Below are 27784 nucleotides of genomic sequence, written 5' to 3' on the forward strand. Positions count from 1 at the left end.
AATGTGCCAAAAGAAAAACACGCTTACTAAGTGCGTTCGGCCTGCTACGACACGCAATCAAAAACTTCGATATCAATGAGTAAAATGGAACAGGACATGGAAATAGGTGCAAAGAGTTGCTCACGCTTGAAGTTACGTTGATAGAAAGTGGAGAACGTGGATTTGAGAAAATATCCAGGTTAATTAGAAATGTCATCGTCAAGAAAAATGATGGGAATCGTTGAATTATAGAACCACAAGAGATGGCAGCAGCTTGGAGAGGCCCTCATTCAGCAGTGGATTAATCATGGCTGCTGATGACAAATAGTAATCATTTTAAATTAAAGCTTTCGTGACTGCAGGGATTCATATTATTGGTTCTTTCGGTAAAGTCACGTAGAAGGGAAATAATCAAATAATAAAAAATATTCAAAATATAATTCTCACAACGTTTCCACTGCAACACAAGCAATCATCATCAGGTGTGAAATCCACAGCAAGAACATTTCACACCTGATGATGATTGCTTGTGTTGCAGTCGAAACGTTGTGAGAATTATATTTTTTATATTTCTACTTACTTAAATAGACTTTTAAATAAATATTTTCTCCTACAACATCAGAGTGCAGCGCCACATTAAATATGCACTACAATGGCAATAGTTTAAAGCGATTTGAAGCATGTTTTATTTTTTTTGGGGGGGGGGCAGAGCTTTGTGACGTCATAATTGAGGGAGGGGGGTCTGACTTTTTGTGACGACGTGTGACGAGGGGGGGGTCAAAAATCGTCCAAAATCGCGTGACGTCATTTATGGACGGCCCCTAAGACAGAACAGATAAGACAGATAAAACAGTACAGTATAAACAATGCAGACGATGCAGTACTAACGGGACTACAAAAAATATTACATTTTATTTCTATTATCTTTATTCTGTTTATTATTTATTTTTATGTTTAACCTACGTGACTTCACTGAAAAAACCTAAGAGTACTACAAAAATAATTGAGTCTCGACACACAGCAAGCATCGACTCTAAGAATCGAATTAGCCAATAATCGATTTCGGTATCGATCACGCTTAAATAGATTCGACTCCAACTGGGATCTCTACAACTTTTCCGAATCGTCGTTTTCGATTCCAAATGCACTGAAGCCCCCCTCTCACACGCTCCCACCCCTCTCTTTATCATCATCGTTATCATCATCATCGTTATCACCACTAATCATCCCACACTCGCCCTCACTGCACCATCGCGATGGACAATCGATCCCAGCCTCGAACGCACGACGGTCGTGAGTAACGCAGACGCGCAAACACAAAAATATACACCCCCACCCACCCCCTCCTGTCGTTGTTGTGTGTAGATTGTTGTTGTGTAGGCTGTTGTTGTGTGTAGACTGCTGTTGTGTGTAGACTGTTGTTGTTGTGTGTAGACTGTTGTTGTGTGTAGGCTGTTGTGTGTAGACTGTTGTTGTGTGTAGGCTGTTGTTGTGTGTAGACTGTTGTGTAGACTGTTGTTGTGTGTAGGCTGTTGTGTGTAGACTGTCTAATTGTTGTGTGTAGACTGTCTAATTGTTGTGTGTAGACTGTCTAATTGTTGTGTGTAGACTGTCTAATTGTTGTGTGTAGACTGTCTAATTGTTGTGTGTAGACTGTCTAATTGTTGTGTGTAGACTGTCTAATTGTTGTGTGTAGACTGTCTAATTGTTGTGTGTAGACTGTCTAATTGTTGTGTAGACTGTAGAGGCTGCGAGTGCTGTAAACGAGCAGCTCCCCTCTTGAAGGCTGACACATCACACGGAAGGGGGCGGGGGGGTCGCGACTTTCCTCTGAACCAGGACCACACCCGGCCGCCTTTGCATCTTCAACGTTGACATTTGAGGCCGAGTCGACCTAGGGGAAGCCCACCGCTACCTCATTCGATACCCGTCACTGCTCCAGGTTATCGATTGGGAATCGAACTCGGGGCCTCCGGCAAGTGCGAGAACCACAGCGGCGGTCGACCACGGCGCTTTGTGCCAGGCTAGGTGCAGCTCGGGGGCTGACTGTACGTACAGTACGCACACGTGCGCGCATACAGTGCGCACTGCACGTTGGCCTACTGTACACGTGCACGTGGACATTCTATGGCATTCTTCACAAGGTGGCGAATGTTTGTTGTTAATTGCATGCCTCTCAAACCCGTACGGTATATATATAGATACCACGGATTCGTGTATAGGGTCATATACAGACGTTTCATTAAGGGCAAAAAAAAGTGGTCTATTTGTTTGTGTTTCTCCTTTGTGATGGGACTTTGTGGGGTGAACGTTGAGATTTATAAGGGCACGGGGTGGGCAATAAGGTCTGGATTGGTCTGTAATAAGGTCGGCACTGATAAGGGGTTGACAGGTTTGATTATGGACAGAGACCCATAGAGATACATAGAGACCCATTGAGATACACGGAGACCCATAGAGATACACGGAGACCCATAGAGATACATGGAGACCCATATAAATAGAGACCCATAGAGATAGATGGAGACCCATAGATATACATGGAGACCCATAGAGATACATGGAGACCCATATAAATAGAGACCCATAGAGATACATGGAGACCCATAGAGATACATGGAGACCCATAGAGATACATGGAGACCCATAGAGATACATGGAGACCCATATAAATAGAGACCCATAGAGATACATGGAGACCCATAGAGATACATGGAGACCCATATAAATAGAGACCCATAGAGATAGATGGAGACCCATAGAGATACATGGAGACCCATAGAGATACATGGAGACCCATATAAAAAGAGACCCATAGAGATAGTGACCCATGGAGATAAATAGATACCCACAGAGACCCATAGAGATACATAGATATAGCACAGTTGTCAAGCCATATGGTTTACTCCGTATTATTGTACAGGGAAATTGAGTCTTCAGGTCCATACGGCGTTCAGCAGTTTAAATACCGGCAAAAGCACGTCTTTGTGTGTTCTGCTTTGTGATGGGATTTTGAAGGATGAACGTTGAGATTCATCAGGACACGGGGTGGGCAATAAGGTATGGATTGGTCTGTAATAAGATGGGCAGCACTGATAAGGGGTTGACAGGTATGGAATGGTATCGAGTCAATGCACAAACACAGTCTGGCTTTGGGTATTAGTCACTGACCCCTCGCTCTCTGGGTTGCTACTCCAATGCGTTTGGATGCAACTTCAGAATCATCACTGGAGGAAACCGATGAAGCTATGCAGCTTCATGACAATTCTATTATTGCGTACACAAATGGTTGTCCAGATGTCTTGTGACCTCCCCCATCATTTCATTCTCTAAAACGTAGTATTGGTGTGAAAACTGAAATGACTAAGACATTTAAAAAAACACACACGCATGTTATACCTTAAGCACAACTAATATCGTGATCTAGGCGAAATGGTCGTCGTTAATTCGAATCCATGACGATGAATATGATGTGGGCTTGTTGCTTTAAATATAGCTGACATAAAACACCTTCAGGGAAAATTCTTATTAGTTCACGGGGCATTTAAACTGCAAACTAAATGTCAGTTCCACTAAAGGTGTTAGATTACAGTACAGCCAGAGCCAGCAACTCAAAATCTTCATTGTTCTCAAAATCCCGATCTATTGTGCACTTGCGAGGAATGGGTTTATCGTGGATGTCATCACAGTTGGATCGTTATTGATGTCGCATCATCGGGTGGAGAGAGAAAAAAATCTACACGATTTCGGAAATCTCCATAGACATAAGTTTCACTTCACGTGGAAGAATGTCCCATTGAGCCGATGCCACACAACCTCAGTACTGCAGAGTAAAGTTGTTTTACTGGTAGGAACCTCCTGGTTACACCAGCCCACAGGGGATTATTGTGTCCGTCCGTCGTGCTTCAAAAAATGGGAGGGGTGGGGAGGGGGTGGGAGGGGTGGGGCTGGGTGGGGAGGGGCTGGGTGGGGAGGGGCTGGGTGGGGAGGGGCTGGGTGGGGAGGGGCTGGTCACCCCGTGGTGCCCTTATAAAACGCCACGTTTAACCTACTCACGCCGGCTTGTGCCCGCCCTCACAGTCGGCCATATTTGCGGAATACACCACGCCGCCGTTGACCCTGGCCATTGAACGAGCAACCCAACGTTCCTACCAGCTCCCTCCGCAGGAATGTGTTAGAGTCGCTTCAATCGGACCCGGTTAACCCAACACTCTGGTGGTCTCCCATCACGTTCTGTAAAGACTCCAGGTGATGTACAGTGGTGTATACATCTAAAGTTATTAGACCTGGTGCAAGGAGGAGAAGGGGGGGTGGGGGACGAAAGGAATTTTAAAATCTTGTATTTTTTCGTGGATTCATAGGCAATCGGGCTGAATCTGTCATTGGCTGCACTTGAAAAGCCTCGATACGCACGCGATGTGATTTTGGAAACTATTCACAGTTTGCAATCGATTCCGAAGGATGAACCACAGCGATCCCATCACCATTGCTCCATGACATCGATCTCCATGCTTGAGTGGGGCCCTCGCGTGTGGAGAAAATTCAAGTTCGATAGCAATAAAACGTTCATGCAATGTTTATTTTTTTATGAGGATATTACAATCAAGTGACTACGTAGAGAGACGAGGCAGCAACTGTGCTGAGCCTGAATTCTTCATGGTGGACGGGCAAGCTTGAGGAGGGGATGGTGGAATTGTGTGGACTTGGTAGCCATTATCTTTGGGTCTTTCGGTAAAGTCACGTGGTAGCCAGCTGCATCTGCCGACTGGAGCTGTTTTCACGAGGCTGTTGAATGCTCCAAATCTGTTATAGGTCATGACCCCACAGGTCCAGACGATTTCAATGTTGGTGCCTTAACTGAAGCTTCTTCTTTCGCGCGCTATCATCGCTCCTTATGAAGGCAGTGGCCTGTTATTTTTTACCCTCTTCTAGTTTTTGCTTTACTCCCACCATCCTGCATTACACTCCCTTGCGTTGTGTGTCACACCGCGTTGCTTGACATCGACGGGGAGCAATCCAGCGCAAATTCAGTTGCGCTTGAATTATATTCACCAGGATGGAAAACCATTCTAGCACGCCGAAATCGCATGCCAACCCTAACTATACACGTTAACGCAGTGTTTAAATGCCGTGTTTTGGTAAATTTTTGGTAATACCCAAATGAAATTACATTTCGTCTGTTCACCTACTCCATATTCATGTTTTCCCGGAGCAGTAGGATTTTTGGAACACTTTCCTTAAGCCACTGAATATTACAGAAGTGTGAAACCAAGTGCCATGTGTTTTGCGATGCTCTCCCTCCCTTCTCCGGGTGGTCAATAGCAGCCGACGAGCACGAAGACGCGAACTCGGACGCTGACAGGGCTGACAGGGGTGCCGCGGTACCGCACGTGCCAGCGGGTGATGAGCTGCTCAGGAAGCGCAGGCAGGATGACGACGCGGCAGGGCCCGAGGAGGGTCAGGAGCTGTGGAGTGACCCCCTGGCTGACATGGCCCTGAAGTACGGCACCAACCTGGCCGTCCGCTCCAGGGAGGCCGTGGACAGAGGCGTGAGTTGGCAGTGCGCATCGGAAGGTGCCGTGCGGACTACGGAAATGTTTTAAAATATTAACAGTACGCAATCAACTAGCCAATCAATACGAGCGGTTGGCGGAATGTAAAGTTTGCGTGTGTACTTGTGTACAAGTACAGGCCTTTGCTCATCGATTGCTGGATGTGTACAGCCCTTTGTCAATCGATTGCTCCTCGCACCGTGTGGGTCACGGGAGTTATTCGACCATTCTCCAGCATGCTGGTCGGTGCGGGTTTGTGAAGGCAGGGAACATCAATGTTTTTCGCTGCACTGCCATCTACTTCCTAACGCATTGCCCAAAAAGTTATTTTTACAAAGAAAAAATTGGTTGTAATTCGTAGCTTTTCGACGATTGATTTAAAAATAATTTCGTTGTTTTCCATGTTTTTAATATATTACCCAGTGGGGGTCTATGAAGATACATTAGGCCCAATTGATATTGAAATTAGTTTCACGCTTTTTGTAATATTCTAGTACAAGGTGCTAGTTCCTTAAAAGCGATTGTGAGGATTTGGTGGAGGTCCATTCCACGAAACAACACCTCTCAGCCAATTGTCAGCTGCGGCAGTGCCATGGAGAATCTGGGCGGCGCGAACTGATTTCCCCACACTCTCCTCGCCCACAAACTGAGCCAACTCTTCGAACACTTAGATAAACGGAGGCGACAGGTCCGCATGTGGATTACGGTGAAATGTGCTCCTCCCGTACCCACTCAAGCATTCCACTGCATAAGGCATGCCCCCAGAGTTTGACTGAAGTGGTTCCGCACGTTTAGCGGAACGATTCCACAGTTAAGCGCAAACTGTTCACCATCGTTGGCTCCACTACGAACCATTCCACAAGTGTAGAAACGCAGCGGTTTTCCATCCTGGTGAATATAACCCGCATTAAATATTGCAATGTAGCCCTTAATAAATTTTTGACGTGAATATAATTTGTTGTGTTGTTGTAGTTGCAATACATCTGCAATGGTTCTCTAAGGCCTTTCAGAATGTTTCACATAACGACATCTCACAAGCTTTTCTATGCAAGTACACTTGAGTAATTGCAAGGTCACGTCAAGACAACAGCAAACATCTGAAAGGTGCAGAAGTGCACAGTGCACACTAAAGGCTTGCACCCAAACGCAGTCACCTGCCCTGCGCTTTAAACTCGACAAATCACATTCTTCGTCTAAAACAGCACTGCCCTCATTCCACTCTATCTAAATGTCCTTACTAAAAAAAATGCCTATCACATCATTTTATAATATGGTGATTTAACCTTGGGTAATTGAAGGTTGTAGGCAGCAGTGGATTGACTGACTAAGGGCTATACATTATTATTTGTTTAATGTTATTATATTAACTGTTATATTGCACATGACTGCCCATGCATTTGGCCTGTGTGCTTGCCCCAAGGCAGTGAGTATGACGATGCCTTGGCTTCCTCATCACAACGTGACGCTTTATTCGTTGTGCATTCAGGTGGCAGTCGGGCAGTCGCACGCTGCCGTTGCAACCATAGAATTGCAGAAAATTAAGAAACTTTTACTTCTTCTTGGTCCTTTTGGTAAAGTCACGTGGAAGGGAAATCATAAAATAATTTAAATAAAACATAATAAAAATTCTCACGACGTTTCGGCCACAACGCAAGCAGCCGTCCTCAGGTGAAGAACAGGGCTGTCGGAAAGACAGCGTCTGAATTCAGACGCTGTCTTTACCGAAAGAACCAAGAAGATGAATCCCTGCAGTCACGAAAGCTTTAAATCGAAATTGAAACTTTTACTTATTCAACATTTAATGTGAATTATATTATTTTTTTGGATTTATTCTAAAACGTTGTGGTTTAAGACATAGCAGTAATTGATTCATATGTTCGCAAGAGCCATAGTGTGTGCTGACATCTCTGGTTAGTATGGAGACGTTAACACGTTAAATCATTTATTTTGAAACACTTTGTCCTGATGCCCCATTACCTAGATATATGTCCAATAATCTGCAATAATTGACATACAGTTGAATCTATTTATTGGGTGCAATTGTGAACAATAGCCATAATCGGCATAATCATTGGTTCACTGCAGCTCACAGACTCAGTCTTGTAGCAATTGAAAGTAGCACGGTTCAAGGGTTGCTGGCTTTTGACCCCAGATACGCTTGAGCAGTGTGGTGGAGGTATAACGCGATCCATCCCTTGATCTGAAAGCAAGAGCCACTCCGTCAAGGGTGGGTGGTGAGCAGCGTTTCTGTTGTACCCCCACTACCCCCTTTAAACCAAGAAGAAAAATGTATTCTTTTTTGCTTACTAACCAATCTTTAACTCGGTATGCTTCTTCTTTGTAAAATGTGTCTCTCTTTTTTTTGCAGATTAGCAAATATTTTCCCATCGACAAACTAAAATGCTACTTTGCAGTGGACACGGTTTACGTTCAAAATAAGCTGAAGGTTCTTCTGTGTCCCTACACACACAAGGTACATCGTGGTGTCAATTGTTCAATTCACCATACTCTGCACATTCTAAAATGCCGATGTTGAAATGGTGATTTTTTTCTTATTGGGACGGTACAGTACTGTGAAGAGCCATATGCCAGAAGGTGATTATGAACACGCTGACTTAACATTGGGAGAGATGTCTTCTGGAAGATTATTCTGAATGGTTGCTGGTGAATCCTATCAAAGTGGTGTTGTGTTGGTCCACCCTCTGGAAGATGATTCTAAACAACAATATTAAAACGTGCCTTTGGTTAACGCGTTTTCTGCGGGTTATGAGATGTACCCACAGCTTTTGGTTTAAAATAGTGGGGGCTAAAAGGTGAATTTCATTATCTGGAGAATATGGTAATAATCCTGGAGACATTAAAAATGTGTGATGTGGACATATTTACCTTTTCAATTTGAGCCCTTGTTTAGTAAACTTAAATTGGGTTTTCTTTGTAATTTGGAATTTTTATTGCCAAAGAATTGTAAAATATGAAAAGAGATTTTATAAATCGGTCATTGACCTTGCAGCTGATATCAGAAAGTAGAAACAAGGTGATTACTGTTTAATGAGCGCCTCTTCTATTAAAGTAGCTAGCTAATGATCGCTGTTATTACCGTTGATGACATTGGGGGAGGGCTTGTGGATAAGAGAATTGGTGTACAATTGCGTTTGGCTGTACACGGCACAAGCCTGGAATCCATTGCAGGGAATGGTGGATCTCATAGATTTTGTGAAATGTTCCAAACCTGCTGGGCTCTGATAATGATTAGGATATGACAGGACGGTTAGTGGGTTCGCGGACCCATTTGCGTGGACCTTTGAATGTTATTCCTCGTGGTTTTCTCCATGTGCTCCAGTTTAATGCCAAAACAAACCGCAGTAAACAAAGGCACATGTCACATTCTCTTAGCAATTGAATAATATAATCCCGTAAAAGTAAGATAGAACTGTGATGAGAAACAAATGCTCACAAAGTTTCCAAGTAGAGTGTCCTATTTGTCATGATTAAGAGAGAACGGTTTTTTATCTGGAGATTGGTTGCCAAATTATTCCAGGTATGCACAGCGGCGGGCCTTGAGTTAAAGCGTGTCTGCCAGATCTGGTGTGAACTTTCAGCACCCTGTGAAGGAAATTAAAGGCTCGTCTTAGTTTGCAAGGGTCTAAATCTAGACTAAATCAAAATGGCAATTCTCTGTCGATTGCTTGAACAAAAAAACCTTTAAATGATAATGAACGTCTCTCCGACGAGGCAAGTGAACCGATAACCTTACAGTAAAGGTCACACGATAAATATGCCGCATTAATACGCGGCTGCCAACTGTCGCTGTTTTTCAAAACGTTCGTTGTATTTTTGGATGAATTCAAAGTGGAGAGGGGGGGGGAGTGGCTGTGAATTTGACAAGGCACAGACTCGCAGAGAATTCTGGCTACATGAGTTGATCGAGCCTTGGTGTGGTTGTAAATCACAGTGTTTGGGTTTTTCTTGGTGACGTGGGGTTTGGTGCCAAGGGTAGCAACATGTGTGCTATCAATTAACTGTGTTGGCCTTCATCAGAGACTTATAATGTTGCTTTTCTAATTAGTAACAATATGCCATTCAAATAATCATAACTTTATTATTTAGTTAATGCAGTTCAGAGCCTCAGGCACCTTATGAGTCTTAAATTTTTGTGGTTTTGTCTGATGCTCAAGAGTCAGGTAATGAGCTGTTAGCTGTTAGTGTTTAGAGTTGATGACTTTTCATTACATTTTTCTCACCAACCACAGTTATCATTTATTTCAATTCAGTTCTGTCTGGGAAAAGAAAAATATGGATAGTATAGCAAAATTTCTGTAAAAAATCAAAGCATTCTGTGCTTTTTTGCGGTGAAAGTATGCTCACCCTTCAACATTACAAAGTTTGCAGCTGTGTAGTCAAGTAATTGGTATACAGTAATTACAACAGAGACACGTGGCTTCACATGTATGTTGAACTTCTTTTGCACCCTACATAGCCAACCGTGCTCATCGGAGGTCACTCCACAATGCAGACCATTCTTTTACAGCCACGTCATCATAACACAAAATGAGAAGTCCGTTCCATCCGCTGTCAAGTTTATCTGCAAATCTTTAGGGATTGGTATATTACGAGAATAATCGCAGATGCTCTGACCCATAATATTCACGGATGAGAGGATGATTAATATTGTTCGAGAAATATTTACACGATATGATTTTTGGTTGTGCAAGCTCATGTAAAATCAAACACTTGCTTAATCATTATACATCCGGATCCTTGTAGTAATATACGTACATTGTAGACATAGTGTGTTGTGTAGTGTTTGTATCCGTGTTCCCGTGTGTGCATGTCGTAAGACCTATCCCTGATTGTTTACATAGAAGCTGTTGGCAGTGTACCTGTGATAAAGTTAACCGTGAGCAAGTGTCCTAGGTTTTACGTGATTTGAGTGTTCAGGATAAATGTTTTGCCTCGTTGTTTGTTTCATGGTGCACAATATTAATTTGCAGTTATTATTCTGAATTGTTTTGGGCGTCTTTGTCACTGTATTTTGAGTCGCAGCGTTGTCGTGCAGTACCAGGACTCGTACGCTTTTACACGCGTTAGAGATGTTAAGATAATGATGAGGACTTCTTCCAAAATGTTTCCCATTATGGACATTTTTTTTTCAACTAAATGTCTTATAATGTATTACCTGTAAGCCTGGATGTTGTCCCTAATGTTACCTAATATTACTGCAGTGTAAGAGAATAGCTCAAGGTACATTGCATCTACATCAACACGCCTGCGGAGTTTGAAACATCTGGATGTGACATTGCCATTTTTGAAAGCTGAAGTCCTTAGGCGAAGATGTCGCGTTGAGTCGCTGAGCTGTAGAGTGGCTTCTCGTTTTTGCAGAACTGGGACCTTCGGTTCCAGAAGGGCGAGCCAGTGGCACCGAAGTTTGACGTGAATGCTCCCGATCTCTACATCCCAAGTAGGTCGTGATTGAATGATGGGCCTACCTCCTGTCTTCTTATTCTTCTTCTTTTGTATGGTGGGGGTGGGGTTGATCCACTGGACATCTGTGAAAAAGAGCTTTTATAGCTCATCGGATTCCTCCGGTATAAATAAGTATTCTGATTCTGATCGGCAATGTTTCTATTATCGCGTGTACGTCGGTGAGTAGGCTGGTGAATATCTGAAATGCTGCTGAGGAATGATCGAGGCGGGCAGCCGTGTTAAGAGGTGGTCCATGGTTTGAGGCTAGCGACCGTAGTCACACTATTGGGGCTAGTCTTAAGATTACGACTACATGTAAAGTACGTGATGTGCCTCTATGATGCGCTAATATCTGATAGCCTCTGCACATTTACCCTTGCCCGTTATTAACCCTGGACATGCTTGCGAAAGAGACTAAACCTTGCCTATTGGAGTGCTCACCTGGTTAAACAAAAACTTGAAATTTGAATTCACTGCAATAAAACTGCGCTACCTCAGTTATTTCATTGCACAGGATTGGGCTGCGTTCAGCAGTGGAGTCATTATCTTGAAGGGGCTGAAGAGTTCCATCTCTAGCACTCTCGTGCCTTGTAACCAAAGTCTTCCAAAGCCTGGCTGGGCTGGTGCCGCACTGTGTTTTGTCATTACCCTGGCCTCATACTGGAGTAGAACCAGCAGGGTGTCTGAGACCACGTGTTAAGAGTGTGCTGGCATGGCATAACCAGGCCAACGCTGAGTCATGAATTCGCTGAACCACCCATCCTCACTTGGATTCTTTGTCCAGCGAAGGTGTGCCCTTTCTGGCTTGGTCACCATGCCGTGTGGGGTAGGGGTGGGTGTATGGATAAACAGTGTTGAGAGCTACAGAGGAGGACGGCCTGAGGCCCCGTATACATATTGTGCATGTGGAATTCCAGACCGTGTGTTAGTCTGGGCCAATGGTTGTTTTTTGGAGCAGTGCGGGAAGGGCTCGGCACTCAGTGCAGTGATAGATGAAGTGGTCATATAAATGCAGACGCAGCTATTTAGTAAACAGATAACATCCACATTCAGGTTGAGCCTGGGATTAGAATTCAGGATCTCAGCTCAGCAAATAGATGTGTAGTTCACTCCATGACTATATGGCAAATAATTTCAAGGTATGACCCAAATGAAATTCAAAAGTAATTTTCATGGAGGATTTTTTTGGTGCCTGCATAGGTGACTGGGAAATGACTCGCGAATATATTTCACACTAAAACCAGTTTTTATGAGTACTTTAAATTTGAATTTTAGAATCTCAGTGGTATTGCCTCAGTGGTCTTACGTACTACAAAGCAGTGGTTCTCTGAGCCACAAATTGACCTCACTATTCTTAGCTTTAAGTGCTGGTTTTGATATTCTGAACATGTAAACACACTTGTGCTCATGCATAATGATATTTCTGGGTTTAATGAAATGAAACGCACTGCTTCAGCAGTGATTTATTTTGCCGATATGTCCCGTTATTTACTGCAGTACTTTACGTCATATTAATGCAGCCACTGTAATGCACGGGTGCAGCGGCATGTGACCGAATACCGTCATCATGACCACACACCACGAGTGAGATATTGCATCGCTGCTGTGCATTTTGAAGATGAAATACCATAATATATTCCGTGCAGTGCATTGTTCTTTATTTATCCAGGTGACAGCCCAATGAGAAATCACTGTATTATTTTGCCGTGGTCACTCCAGTAAATATGTTTTATATAGAGACAGGATATTTTTACGCTTTTGCTTTGGGGCCCTCCTGCAATCACATTTGGGATTTGGGTATTGAATCCCATGTGTGTTGCTCTCCCCTTTGCTAATGACACCACAGGGTCATTTTATATCACCTTCAACGGCGTACCAGCTGAGCGGTGAGCATACTTAACTTCCGCGTAGGATGTTGTGATTGTGCCGCGTGGCTCTCGGTATGATGCCCAATGTTTCAATCCACGTGCTTGTTCGGTCACTGAATTTTGCTATGGAAGCTCCCAGCGGCACGTGGAGCGAAACGTCGGACGTCGTGCCGAACGACACGCGGTAATGACCCGAAAGCACATCGGAGAGTCGGACGTGCTGTTGGGCTATATACCCACCCCCAGGTCTCCGTTGCAGAGAAAATGTTTCGTCTCAATGGGCTGTCACCTGGTTTCAGTAAAGGTCACTGATTGATTTGTAGTATGGAGGCTTGAATAATAGAAGGCCTTGTTCACTTGCCTTGAGTTAAAAAATACTCCCCCTTTGGCCACAACTACAGCAAAGCAATAACTGACGTGCAGGGGATAAATTACGAATTTTTAGTTGTTTACAAAGCATCAATCAGGTAGGACATTAGCCTACAGATGAAATGTTATTTAAAGTGGTTGAATAATAGACTGATGCTTTTTTTTTTACTATCACTTTATCAGAAGCGGTTCCACAGCTCTGAGATGTTGATCATTGTACATTAAACACAGCCATGTACCTGATCTCCACCACCTCTTGCTGCATTTTGCGGAGTTACACCACTATGTAGGTTTTTGCGGTTGTGCTCTAACGTGTTTTTAGATTGTACCGCGTGTAGTACAGCCATGATGTCCGACGTTTCACTCAACTTTCTGGGAGCTTCTTCATGAACTGAAGCGGCTAGTACGTGGAGCAAGATGTTTGACACGATGCGGAAAAACACGTGACACAACCTGGAAGCACGTCCGAGAGCTTTATGGCAGCGTTGTGCAGTATTGTAAAATGCGTGCACTGTATGGTAACACTCTTCTTATCTACGTACTCTTATTGGTGATTCCTTGTACAGTATTTGCGGGGTCTGGCTGATCCCCAAGTCTTTTTCACGTTACCTCTGGATCTGCATTCCTCTTATCAGCGAGTGTGGATCGGAGGAAAACGTCATGTGGACAGGTTCAAAAGTCAATCCGATATCTATAGTGAAATGTGGTAATGATGGAGGTGAAGAAAATGGTAATAAAGACGGTGATGGATATGGATGAATATTGTGGATATGTCCACTATTTTTGCACCAAATTTGTATAATTAATTACAAAACGGTACAATAGGCCAACGTTTGTCTGATGTAGGGTCATCTATTCAACACAAATTTTGTCGGTTACATTTTTTGGACTTTAAAAAAAAAAGTGCATTTTGAAAAATTAAAGACTGAACTGAGATATTTTTGCCTTTTATTCTACAAAAGTTTGTCAAAGTCAGTGTGGTCAACGACTTTGTGTCGACCTGTGTTTTGACCTGACGTGATGCATTTGTGAAATTTGTTAAGGTGGATTTAACACACGTTTGATAATGTGAATGTTATTGTGAGTGACCTGCACTCGAATGCCACTGGAGCTTTAATGAATTGTGGAAAGACATTGCATGTATTCATACTGTTATGAATTCTGCAATGGAATGAAGTGGTCGTATTTATTATATCTTTTATTGATATTTTAATCTAAGCACATGCCTCACGTTGGAGTACTTTCTCCCCAGGGGCCTATGGCTTTGTCACTGGGCATTCTGATGAAATTGCGTCGCATCTAACAAGCAAGCAGTATGGTGAATGCAGTAGGCATTCTTTAAGCAAAATTTTGGTTTAATATAAAATTGCCTTTATGATTGGGAAAAATAACGTTTGTGCTCAAAATGTGTTTTTTTGAGAGTCATCCTCAGATGACGTGTTATTTCGTTTAACTCTAGATTTTTTCCAAGCAAAGCTTTAAAAAAATACAGCTGTACATCACATGAAGAAAAGTTCTGCGTTTTGATATTGACCTTTCTTGCAACTGAAACGCCTCAACTGGTCTCCAAAATGTTTATATACATGGCCGTATGCCTCGTGTATACTGCACATGATTAATCAAGTTCAATGAATGCGCCCCTTTGTTCAGAAAATGCACGAGCCTGGTGTGTGTGTGTGTGTTCACGGTAGTTCCTCAGCCAAGACTACACCTCGAGCGGCAGTGTTGAGTTGTAACGTCTTGAGGAGGCGGGGGGACGAGGTTACCGCGAAACTGTATTTTGATATACGACTCATTGGCCGTGCACCCGCCAAGCTGATTGTTTATTAATAATGCCTCCTTGACAGCCATGGCCTTTCTGACCTACGTCGTGGAAGCGGGCCTCGTCTACGGGACGCAGGACAGGTACGATCGCAACGCCACCGTCAGCAGTCGCTCCGGTCAAAGAGCAAGGGGGGAAGTGGGTTTGGGGGAGGTGGGGTGCAGTGTCTGCGTTTCCCCCCCCACTCTGCCATCCCTCCTCCTTGCCCCCCCTACCTCGCCCCAAGTGTATTATTAATGAGGAGCCGGGGCTGCGGGAGGTGCAAAAGGGGGTGCGAGGGGAAGGATGGCGCGGGGCGAGGGGGAAACAAATTGCTTGTGTTTTACTTACAGCCCCAAGCGGAATAATCCATCCACAAAAACGGCTGTTCTTGCAGAAAAACGAGCGATCTGCAGCCACGTCTCCCCCCCCCCCAATTTTTTTTTTATAAAATCGGAATTCCTGGGCAGGCACCGGCAACGTGATAAGCCCCCCCCCCCGTGCTCAATTGGCCGCGTACGTACGCGTCTCTGCATCGCGTACGCCCTGCTTGGCACATGCGAGAGCTTGCCGGGGGTGTCCGGAATACTTGTCGCCTCTTCTTGCCATTCGTTTTGCTCTGTGTGCCAGCCGCCTTGTTTCAGGCATTCTTCAGTCCGACAGCCCCTCCGCGTGGGTCTTCCCTGCTATTTGAAAAGCTCTGTAATATCTAGAGCCTTTGTTATATTGCGTGAACGCTAAGTGCCGGTGTGTACTTGTCATGTATCAGAAGTTTCCCCTATTGCCTTCTACTAGTGTAATGCAAGAAAGTGTTGCTTATATCAGAACTGCTTTATAAGGTGAGCCTATATCCAGCTTCCATTGTATATAGCAGTCTGTACATGCCGTGGTGCGGTGGCTCACGCAGTGCGCTATGAACCCAGCAGCAGCCCGAGTTTGATTCCTGGTCAAGCTGACGTCAGTGTCATGTGACTAACCTGCACTGACCGGCACGGTGAAGTATGTTTCAAGCGTACCTCATAACCAACACGGCATGGGAAGGCCCTTCATCCGCAAGGATTGATAAAGGGCTATACATTATTACAGTGTAGCAGTAAGCTGGATAAACAATTTGCCTTTGCTGAAGAGCCCTGTGAACACCTTTGGGTCCTTTTGTGATACAGTACTAATTGATTGCTTTGTTCAGAGCCCACTTAGAAAATTAGCATTTTCCGCTATTTAGCAGCGTCACTTTTTTTCCCCCCCCCATCGGTTGAAAAGCATTTGAAAATAACAAGCGGGAGAACCTAATTTGAATTAATGGGCTTGCCGCTCTAATTAGTGACAGATTCTCTTGAGCGTGGCTGCTAAATTGAATGAGGATTGCTGGAACGTTTAACCTATCTGCCCGGGTGTCCACCGCTGAGTCCACGCGTGTTGCGGAGATATTCGACAGAGCACCATCGTCAGCCGCGGCCTATACGGCTAATGACGGATGGTTTGGAATTCGGAGAACGCTAAAGCCTGTTGGCTACGCCTGCCAAACGCATCGGGCACTGGCCGATTGTTTTTGGTTTTTCACACATTTTTAAAAGTGGGTTAGTTTTTTTTTCCGTGAGTGTTGTTATTATCATTTGATTCCGTGAGTTATTATTTATGATACGTGTTCACCCAGGAATGCCTCGCTGAGTTTAAAGACTCATTTTCAGAAGGGTGCCGCCAAGTGTTCGCAGTAACTGGCAATGTTTGTGTCTAATCCAAATTAAGTAATTTGAAGGTAAATTTTCAGCGTTGGGTTTTCAGGCCGTTGCTTGTTACAATTTGCACGGTTGTGTTTTTTTTTAACCGTGGGAGGAAACCAGAGATCCCAGAGGAAACTCGCGTAGAACATACAAAGTCTGCGCAGAAAATTCGTGGCGTAGGTTTTCGTAGCCAAACCCAACGATTCGTGTTTGTTTCTGGGTTAGGCCACGTGGGAGTTTCATGCAATAATTCTGGAATCGAACCCTGGCAACTTATTTCTGCGAGGCACAAGTGCTACCACTGCGCCACCACCCTGCAGCCGCCAACCCTGCCTTGTCAATACTGTAAAGAACTGTTTTAAGAGAGGCAGTAGCCTCGTTTTTCTAAAGTTGGATTAGCACTTCAATTCATATTGCTCAATTTCACGCATTCGTACCTCAGCAGAAATTAGAAACACGTTCCTTCGGAGTGGGCAGGTAGGAACTTGGTTGGACAGCGCATTCGTGCACGACAGAAAGCTCGCGGTCATGTGACGCACTTCAACCAATCCGGGAGCGTACATGTTTGGGAGGGGCTATGCACGACAGACAAATAATCGATGGTGGGCAGTGTGGAACTGTTGTTCCTACCTGTAATATTATTGTTATTACCAGGCCTATAAATGCTTTTCCACCACGTGCCCCGCCTGTGAATCTCGGGTACTTTTAAATTCTTACTTTTTGAATATCCGTATTTTATTAATTAAAACTGCTTTGACATTTTCATGCTTCCAGTTTTTTTCCTATTTTTTAATAATACAACAATTACCAGATTTTCTACCCAACAACTCACACATTTGCTCTCACCGTCTGGCTGGATATTAATAATAATTACACCCTTGCATTGCAATGTTTGGCCAATTCCAGCAAAAGAGTGGTTTGGCTTGTGGGAGGAAGCCGGCTTGCCTTGATAAAAACTCAGACAGACGAGGAGACAGAACTCAAACCTCTGCGGAAAGAGGTTTGGGAGTATTTTGCTCTTTTTCCATTTTCTGGCAATCTCACAGCCCCAGCCTATAACACCTGGCACTTTCGGGCAGTCACCCTTGCGAGTACGAACCAGGCTTAACTCTGGATCCAATGATCAAGGTCAATGTCACTTTATTGTAAGCAACTTCTTTGTTACGTGGGAAACATTGGCAAATATCAGCAAAGCTAATGAGTTAAATGAACGTACCAGGCTAAAACAATTGACATGAGGGTGGCAATGTCCACTCCTGTTTGTGCCCAGAAGCTGTCGTGAATTTATTACACCTATTAAATATGACCTATAAAAGCAGTACCCAAAATTAAGAAGAAGAAGAAATAAACGACAGCTGTCCCCTGGAGCTTTGCAGGATGCCCTTCGTGTCATTCGTGCGAGGCTGACAGCAAGAGGGCAATTAATGTTATTAAATGTACGGCCCTTTGTCAGTCTACTGCTGGATGAAGGCATCCCCATACTGCGTTGGTCATGTGGGTTCGTGTAGGTGGCTAAAGTGGAGGGGGCGGGGCCTAGAACCGGTTCAGATCATCGCTCGCCGCTGATGTTAGCCACGGCCGGGTATCAAACCTATCTTTCGGAGGGTTCGCAGTGCAATGCAATGGATCACTGCGCCACTGCTGCACTCTCAATGCCGTAAATGGCACGAGAAATCCCCCCACGGTGCACTGGGGCTTCCCTGCTTTTGACTTTTTTTTACACGAAAGCATTTTCACATCGCCGTGCGGTGAGACTTCCGCAAGACTTGTTCAGCTTTGGTATGTGAACTCTAACTGCCGGCAAGTGTCGCAGAGGTAGATAGCTCAACTTTACGTGTCAAAATATCTGGAAGAAAGCATCCTCATGCCCTGTATATACTCTGTCTTGTTAGAGACGTCTGACTCATTTAGTCTGTATGATTTGTATATTCTGTCTTGGTTAATTTTCCCCCTTGATCCTTAATTAAAATGAAAAAAAACCGATATTGCACAAACATTACATAATCAATGTCCACAATGTGATTCGATGCAGTTACCCAGTGCTTTAGAATCGATTTGGAACCCCCTAAATCGACGCAGCGTCGCACACGCGCTCCACCCTCCTCCGCTGCGCGCTGCAAACGTGTGCAGGTTTTGCCCCGACGTGCTTTGGACGCGCACCAACATGGCTTTGACGTGGCTCTTGGTGGAGGTGCTTCTCGTCACCCTGGGGCTCTACCTGGCCGCTCTGCGCGTGCCCATGGACATCCCCGAGATCATGGCGTACGCGGGCTACAAGTACGTCGGGTGAGTCGCACCTCTCGGCAGAGTTAACTTACACACCTCCGTTGTTCTCGACACTTTTTGTCTCGCGGCGGGCTCCTTTCCTAACGTTATTCCGATTGCATGCTATCGGTGTCACGTCAAGGAGCGAAACCACCACACGAAACTCCGGTCATCCTCGCGGCAGCGGCTTTTAACTGGCCATCGAACAAAGACCCCTCATCTTCTTGGTTCTTTCGGTAAGGTCACGTAGAAGGGAAATAATAAAATAATAAAAAATTAAACATAATACTGTTTTATTATTTTATTATTTCCCTTCTACGTAACTTTACCGAAAGAACCAAGAAGATGAATCCCTGCAGTCACGAAAGCTTTAAATCGAAAAATAAAGACCCCTCACTGCATCGCGCGCTTTCAGATGCGCTTCTGCGGCCGTCTGGAATGCTCTTCCTTCCGATATATATTCGGAAGCCACTGGAGCTATGCACCTGTAAATCTAGATTAAAAACTAATTTCTTTAAAACTGCTTTTTGTATTTAGTTTGTTGTACTTTCCTTGCATCTCTGATCAGCGCGGTTGACTACGTAAGGTGTGAAAGACGTTCAACATACATGTCTTGAGATGTGTCAACGTGGAACTTTCACAGAGCCGCATATTAACCCCGTTGTAGAGAAGGGCCTGCAGATTGTGATATATTAAAACTACTTTCTAAGATCCCTTCTTGATGCCTCGAGTGGAGTGAGCGTGGCTCTGCAGTGCTCTCTGCACCCTGCTCAGAGGCGTAGCGAGGGGGGGGCAGGGGGGTACATATGTCCCCGGGCGCCAAGGTAAAGGGGCGCCAAAATGAGGCTTACAACGTTACATAACTTATTGCGGCGGGCGCGGCAGCCTGAAACTGCTGCACAAATCTACACCTCAACCTAAAAGTTTATGTATCCCGCCACACACAGCCTACATGTCATGTAATTACATTTTGGTACGCGCGCCTATTAAGAACTTACATGGAAGAACGTCCTAAACAACAGACAGGCGCAGTCTTTCAGCCTTAGTCACTGGTCTGTTTTTTGGTGACAGTAACTACGACGGCCTATTTTTATTTCTTATTAGTGACACCACCACGCTCCAGGCGGCTGCAGCAGTCAGAGCAGCCCACGCACGTTCAATTACATCAGCATGGTTTAAACGCCGACTAGCGAACGGAGAGGAAGTGAATCGTTCGTGGCTATTATATTCACCAATCAATAAAGCTGCTTACTGTTTTTGTTGTCTATTATTTACATCATCGAGTTCAAACTCACGAGCTTCGTTTGAGTTAACAAACGGTTTCAACAAGTGGAGAAAGCCAGAAAAACGAAATTCTCATGAAAACAATCCTAGCCACCGCACAGCTTTTACTGCATGGAAGGAAGCCGAACGAAGGATAATTGATGGTACTGGAATTGACGCAGTGGTTCAAGCTCAGATTCATTTGGAAAAACAACGTTGGCGAGATATATTGCAAAGAATACTCACCTGTATTAAGTTTCTGGTTTCACAAAATTTGGCACTACGTGGCCATGAGGAAAATTTGAGTGCGGATGAGGATTAAAATGTTGGAAAAATTATTGCGCTGATAAAACTCGTTGCGCAGTATGACCCATTGTTAGCAAAACACGTACAGCACGCAGGAGAAAATCCGGGATCAGTTTCTTATTTGTCACCGGAAATCCAGAATGAATTCATCCACATACTTGCGTCGACTGTAAAGAACCAATTGTTGAGTGATATCAGGAAAAAACAAGTACTACGGTATCTTACTTGACTCAACTCCTGATCTAAGACATCGGGAACAGCTTTCTCAGGTCATAAGATTTGTGGATGTGGATTTTGAAACTAAAAAAGTAACTATCAAATATTTTTTTTTAGGTTATATTGATATACATGCAAAAGATGCAGCAAGCCTAGAAAGAGTCATCGTCGAAAGACTTAAATCTGACAACATACCTCAAGCCGACTGTCGGGCACAATGTTATGACAATGCTGCTGTGATGACTGGGCATATATCCGGCCTTCAACAACGAATATGTGACAAAATCACAGAGCATTGTCAACTGTGACAAGCACAGCTTAAACTTAGCAGGAGTACACTCAGCTAAACAGGATCCACATTTCGTCAAATTTTTTGGAACAGTTGAAAGTATATATTTGTTTTTCTCTCGTTCAACAATTCGTTGGGAAGAGTTAAAAAAGATGTGCCCATCACAGTAAAGTGGGAGTCTGAAACATGCTGGAGTGCACGATCAGAAGCTGTTAAAGCTATCTATGAAGGACTGGATGAACTAGTAGGGCTGCTAGACAAATTATCGGAGGACGTAACTATAACGCCTGAAACCAAAAGCGATGCAGAACAGTTACAGGCATGCGTATTCAATTTTAACTTCATAGTTTTATTACATTTCTAGAATGTCATTCTTGGAAAAATGTATCGTGTTCAGAAGCGCTTACAGGAATTTTTGGAAAACGGGGCATAGATACAACAGGATCCTACTATGAACTTCAAGGAAGCAGCAACTGATCTTGAATCTTTGGAGCATGAATTTGTCAAGCTTCGTGATGATTTGAGCCAAGTTGCTGTAGAAAACGCCAAAACAAGATGCACAGCCTGGGGGATAGATGTGGACAGAAGAAGATGCCAGGAGAACTGGCAAGAGATGCAGGACTTTCAGCAGAAGAAGAAATTGTGCGCGTTATGAAGAGCGTACTTTATCGACTTCAACAGGAGATGTTAACACGGTTTTTACGACTAAAAGACCTGAAGACAAAATATGGATTTCTGCTGGACGTCAAAACTCTTCTAACCGACACAGATGTCGATGCAATTCGTCTAAATTGCACATATTTTGGAAATTTCTATGACACCGACATCAATGGCCACGAACTTTTCACAGAAATTGGAGATTGCAAAATGCTGCTCAGTAACCGGAATGAAGTTCTACCAGAAACTCCTTTGGATCTTCTTAGTTTTATTGTGTTTTATGGAGACGACATATTTCCGAATTTGCGAATTTCACTGCAAATTGTATTAACAATAGCAGTTTCAATTGCAAGCTGTGAGCGGTCATTCAGCAAATTGAAACTTATTTTGTCGTATTTGCGTGCTTCAATGGGACAAGATCGTCTCAGCGATCTTGCTCTTCTTAGCGTTGAAAGAGAAACATTGCAAAAAACAGATTTTGATTACGTGATTGACCAGTTTGCGACAGTGAAATCAAGAAAAATTAATCTTTTGTAGACTATGTCAACCAGTCTACGACAGTGACTGAGTGAGCCATGTAATATAATTTCTATAAATTTGCTTCTTTAAATACAATGTTTCATTAAAATTTAAATTGTTATTCCTTATTCTATGTAATAGGAAAATGTGATTAAACGGGGGGGGGGCGCCAATTTTATAGTTCGTCCCCGGGCGCAAAATATCCTAGCTACGCCTCTGACCCTGCTGTAGAGATGTTCATTGTGTGGCAGTCAAACCGGGGTGGGTGGAGGTGCAGGGGGTTATGAGAGGAAGGTGGACCTTGTGCGGTGAAAGAATATGTTCCATAAGGCTCAACAATCGACCCAGGGTATACCACTGTAGCCGTGATATAGACATCCTAGCGTGATGAAAAACCATGCTCCTTCCAATCAATTCCAATCATCCAATGTGCATAATTTATGAGCAGTGCATACAATTTGTAAAAGCATCAATTGTGGTTTAGTGATAGTCAACAAAGGATTATTTTAGTGCTCAAGCGATAAAGTTATGGCAAGTTCCATTCAAGAGGCAAAAGATGTATGAGATCTATGTTGAACTTCTTTCGCACTGTACGTAGCCCACCGTGCTAATCGGAGGTGCGGGATGTATAAGTTTTGTGTCACTGGGCCTGACCAAGATGCGTGGATGCATGTCTGAAGAGAGCTGTGGAGGAGGGGGCCGTGTGGGCTGTCAGGGGAATGCCCTTGTACACATTTGGGTTTTTTTGTATAATAAAAAAGTGCCCAAAATGTAAATTGTGTTCATTTCAGAGAAGCTGATTTAGATCTGACGTGCCAAGTGCATTCCAGGTTTCCACCCACTCCAAAGGTCCACCCACAATACCCTCTCAAAGTTATTATACTGTAATTTTGGGTACTGTGCTTATCCTGGGAAGCCTGGAGTATTGTGTACATGTGTAAGATTGTGTTTCTATCGGAGGGTTTACAAAACTACAGTCACGAAAGCTTTAAGTCAAGATTTATAGAGGTGGTTGTTCACGTAAGAAATGTCCAAACTGGGCTGAGGCCAGTGCACTCGTGATTTGTAAGTATTTTTTATTTATAATAATTTTTTTATAAATATTAAGCTTTTTGTTCATTTCAAAAGTATCAATATTCCTGTCCGAGTGAACCAGATCCTTGGCTAAATCAATTTTGCCCTCCTTCCACTTGCTATAAAACAAAGAGGAAGATACCTTTTCCATCAATCTTGACGGTGAGTTTTTTTGCCAGGGAAGACAAGCTGGAAAAGGGGGGGGGGGGGCTGTTGAGGACCGTTTGATGTTTGGATGAAACGCAGATATAAAGAAGTGCTTATGCCAAATTAGGGGAGGGCATTGTGGCACGCACCGACTCTGGGACATTCCAGCCGAGGAAATCGGCGGTGTGCCGGCTCTCCGTGCTCTGACCATCAGTTCACCCGGCCACTTATGCTCTCCAGTGATGCTCACGTTGAATGCGAATCCTCTCAACGCACTTTTAAGATTACGCTGTCCGTGTTCATTGAAATGTGAAATTAAAGACAAAGTGTGCTTGCCTGCTCGGAATGAGAATATTTATTTGTTTAGAAAGGAATCCGATGAGCCGTAAAGCTCTTTTTCACAGATGCTCAAACAAGCGTGAGGCATCTTCTTGGTTCTTTCGGTAAAGTCACGTAGAAGGGAAATAATAAAATAATACAGATTTTACATAATGAAATACAATTCTCACGACGTTTCAGCCACAACACAAGCAGCCGTCCTCAGGTGAAGACCAGGTCTGTCGGGGAGACAGCGTCTCCCCGACAGACGTGACTTTACCGAAAGAACCAAGAAGATGAATCCCTGCAGTCACGAAAGCTTTAAATCGAAATTTGATTATACTTGTTGGTTAATGACAATCATGGACATAACACTGCAGATAATGCATTTCATTAAATGTTTTGTATGTCTTCATTCCTAGTGTTACGTGTGTGTGTGTGATGATACTGATGATAGTGCTGTTAATACGTTTGGGCGTCTTGTGTTTAATTGCGTGTCGTGGTGGGTGGTGTGTGTTTGTCCCAGGATTGTGCTTAGCGTGCTGGCTGGTCTGCTGCTTGGACGTTGTGGCTACTACGTGGCCCTCTTATGGAATTCCTGTGCATTTCTTTTGTTCATGGTAATTACGCATCCGGTAGCGACCGCACTCAAAGCGCAAAGCATATCGTTGTTCACTCTCTTCGGGTGTGTCATTCGTCTGTCGCTGGTATCCACAGATATACGTGGCGCTGCTTGCTAGGTGGCCTGTCACACAGTGCGACTGCCTGTATTGCTTCAAGCATACGTACAGTAGATGTGGCCACTGAAAATTCTTACGTTGTATTTAAGTTAATACCCAGCCTCCACAGAACATGTGGTTTTTTTCACAATTATAATTCCCAATGTTTGACCTTGACAGCCAGCGCACAGCACAATGCCAATCTCTTATAGGCCAAGTTACACACTCCGCATGACGTTTTTAAACGTCACACATTCCTTACAGAACTTGACAAGTAATGGATTCGATGATGAAATGCTTTCCAATTGGCAGGTAAATGCTATCAAGTGCATTCCTGATGGGTTTGGTCTTACGCTCTGATTTGGTCATGTACACGACCTCTGGGTACCTGATCAAATGTCTGACTTGGTGGTGACCTGCTCTCTTCCATCCTGCACGTGGGCCGCAATCATTTCAGCGTCCCACTGCCAGTCACGGTCCACCTTGTGATTCCCCGTTGTTTTGCCAATGCCGCGCAGATCCAGACGATGAGGCTGAAGATCCTGCCGGACATGGACGTGGCGGGCAGGGCGCAGAGCGTCTCCGCGGGCCGCCTGCGCATGTACCTCACCGTGGCCATCGCCGCCGTGCAGCCTCTGCTCATGCTCTGGCTGTCTTCGGACCTGGTCTTGTGAGTGTGAGAAGCTTCGTTTAGCGTGCCAACCCAGGGCCCGTTCTTGTAAAGGGAATAGTTGTGGTGGGTTATTTTTACATGTATAAAGCTCGAATAATGGACGATATAATTTTGTAATGTTCCACTCAATTCATCTTTATTACAACGGAACGGAAACAGCACAGGGGCATAAGCGAGACGAGTGAGTACGAACGAAGGGACTGCATTGACGGTTGTGTACTCGGCACGAACAAAAAGGAAGCCTCGTCGTTTCGCTGCCTTATACCTCTCATCGCGTATAAAGAATTCACCACTGCCACACGCATCGTTAGCACTGCCCATAGCACGTCAGGTGATGTGAAGAAGCGCCATTGCCCGAAATGTCACCTCGTGCATCTCCATTTAAGGCGACAAACGTGTTGAGTTTTTTCGTTGTTTGTGCTTGTGCACCACCGCCAATGCGGAATATCACCAAATAATTTATTTTATCGCTTGCGCGTTAAGTTGTATGCTCAGCATTTCTTCAACGGGGCTGACTGATGAGAGCGTGAGAGTCGAAGCCGGCCTTGAGCGTGGCCGCTGAAGCATCCACTGTGGCATGACATTGGTCCTCAAGACCCATCGGTCGATGGACTGGAATGTTAAGTTATTTTTACTCTTGCCTGTTTATTGCTTATTAATTCGTTCATATTGTTTTAATTGATCACTGCCACTCTCTCGCCGTACTGACGAAAGATGATTGCCGGAAATGTTGGTCTGAACGTATATTTTTCTGCAATACGGCAGTGTTAATGACAAAGCTTTTGAGGTTTCTATTTACATATTTGAACAGTTTCTTATATTGTATATATTGATTCTCCCTGCATAAGCACAATGTGTGCATTCCACAATGTGTCGCATTGTGGAATTGATGACATGTCTGTGAGATGAAAACCCCGGTCGAACATTTGCCCATAGGCATAGCTTACGGGAGTACTGGATTTTCACTCTTTATTTTTTCAGCTGTGCTTTCGGCCAATCTCTCATAGTTGCCTATTAATCGATAGATGCGGTGCGCTCAAATGAAACGGTGTTATTACTTGTTTACACGATGGTCAAGATGACCAAAGTCACTGTCCGTGAAAGTGTGGATTAAAAACCTAATTACTGGTCCGCACTGCAAAGTTTACAGAGCGACACACAGAGAGATTATCGCTTAAATTGCTGTGTATTGAAACCAGTGGTTCACTCTTAACTTTGGTGACGGTGTCTTCAGAAGCCGAGAGAAGCGTTGGGTAATTTCCCAGTGGACTGATTGAATTGCTAGGTGCGAGACATCAATCAAACAAGGATGTCATTGTCATCACTGATTGGTCTATTCACCAGGCTATGCTTTACTATGCTTTTGTTGTGCTGGTATCATGTGAAACAATAGTACGCTTTGAAACAAAACGCTCTTAGCTCATTCAGGGAGTGACTTCAGAGACCAATTGAAATAATCATCATCACTCTGTTGTAGGTTTGTAAAAATGGTTACGTGGCGACCAGGTTTAAGATCTCCTTAGTGTCGAGTTTGGCACGACCAGTGTAACATGGACATTAGACTTCTGAGCCTCCCTGCCACGTCTGGGTCATGCGTATAAGGTTAAGTCCGTAGTTTTAGCCTACTTTCTCTTAAAATATGCATGATTTTTGTTTCACTTGTATGTTAGTTATTTATGAAATAGGCTCAAGTGAAATAAGATGGTGTTTACACTTTTTAAGCATGAGGTTTCGGGGCTTAGAATGGGCCATTGCGACGGAGAAGCCCCAAGTTTCAGGAAGGCAAACTTGTACACTGCTGTGTTGCAACGTCCCTAACAAGGGTCAAATGTGCACCGCAGCGATTTTACCTCGCTGCTCTTCGTGCCAACGACTCTGTTGGCAGTGGCTTCGAAGCTGCTAGGCTGAATATAGTTTGCAACTATGTTCATTACTAAACTGCCTTGTAACTAATACACTAAACTTTAAATGAAATGTCCATTCTCTGCCCGAGGGGTTATTATGTTTATCCTGTATATACATTCAGTTTTAAGGGGGGGTTTTTGTTGACAGATGCAAACTGTATATGTCAATCAGGCTTAACATAGCTTTATAAGCCTTGATGTTGTGGATGAATTGTCAACCATGTTGTGTCTCACATGTAGTCAACAGGGAAGTGATTGTAATGTTTTTAAGGTGTCATCATGGATTGGATCTATTTTATCCCATGGTAGAATTAAAAAACATTGCTCACAGATGGCGATAACATCCAGGGGGGCTCAATGGCATTAGTTTTATAGCCCACGCTGTTACCAATGAGCCTCGGTGAAGTCAAAGCCCATCATTGGTTTTCCTATTTAAACAAATGCTTCTGGGCAGCAACTATCAGCAATACCTGGAGGTTTTTGGATGAAACGCTATTTTATTTTAGGTACCCATTCAAGCAATTTATTTATTTACTTTCATAACAATTATGTAATTTACAGAAGCAGATAGTTATACCTCTTTTAAGAATCATCGAATGGGAGGTCAAAGTACACAACACACTTTGGCCAAGTGGATAAGACCCTTTTGGCTAAGAGCCACTTATATTAATCGATTAACTT

General features: G+C 43.9%; 2 protein-coding genes across 2 annotated transcripts in view; one reads left to right on the forward strand and one right to left on the reverse strand.

Moving 5' to 3' along the window:
• LOC144943931 (fibulin-5-like) overlaps positions 1 to 27784 on the reverse strand; it is a 610861-nt gene that overhangs the window by 273236 nt on the left and 309841 nt on the right. The gene's annotated exons all lie outside the window — the stretch shown is intronic.
• LOC144944112 (protein YIF1B-like) lies at positions 1171 to 25542 on the forward strand. Its single transcript, XM_078872188.1, has 8 exons — positions 1171 to 1272; positions 5302 to 5528; positions 7900 to 8004; positions 10911 to 10989; positions 15079 to 15136; positions 18884 to 19039; positions 24334 to 24427; positions 25045 to 25542. The coding sequence occupies exons 1-8, from the start codon at positions 1236 to 1238 to the stop codon at positions 25198 to 25200; spliced, it is 912 nt and encodes a 303-aa protein (XP_078728314.1). The 5' UTR covers positions 1171 to 1235; the 3' UTR covers positions 25201 to 25542.

Source organism: Lampetra fluviatilis, chromosome 33 (genome assembly GCF_964198595.1).
Source record: "Lampetra fluviatilis chromosome 33, kcLamFluv1.1, whole genome shotgun sequence".
In the NCBI taxonomy this organism is placed as follows: Eukaryota; Metazoa; Chordata; class Hyperoartia; order Petromyzontiformes; family Petromyzontidae; genus Lampetra; species Lampetra fluviatilis.

Excerpts from the sequence above, each read along its gene's own strand:
- LOC144944112 (XM_078872188.1), top strand. The coding sequence starts at position 1,236 with ATGGACAATCGATCCCAGCCTCGAACGCACGACGGTC. Across the intron at positions 10,990-15,078 it reads TCCCGATCTCTACATCCCAA|CCATGGCCTTTCTGACCTAC; the intron begins GTAGGTCGTGAT and ends CCTCCTTGACAG. Across the intron at positions 15,137-18,883 it reads GTCTACGGGACGCAGGACAG|GTTTTGCCCCGACGTGCTTT; the intron begins GTACGATCGCAA and ends AAACGTGTGCAG.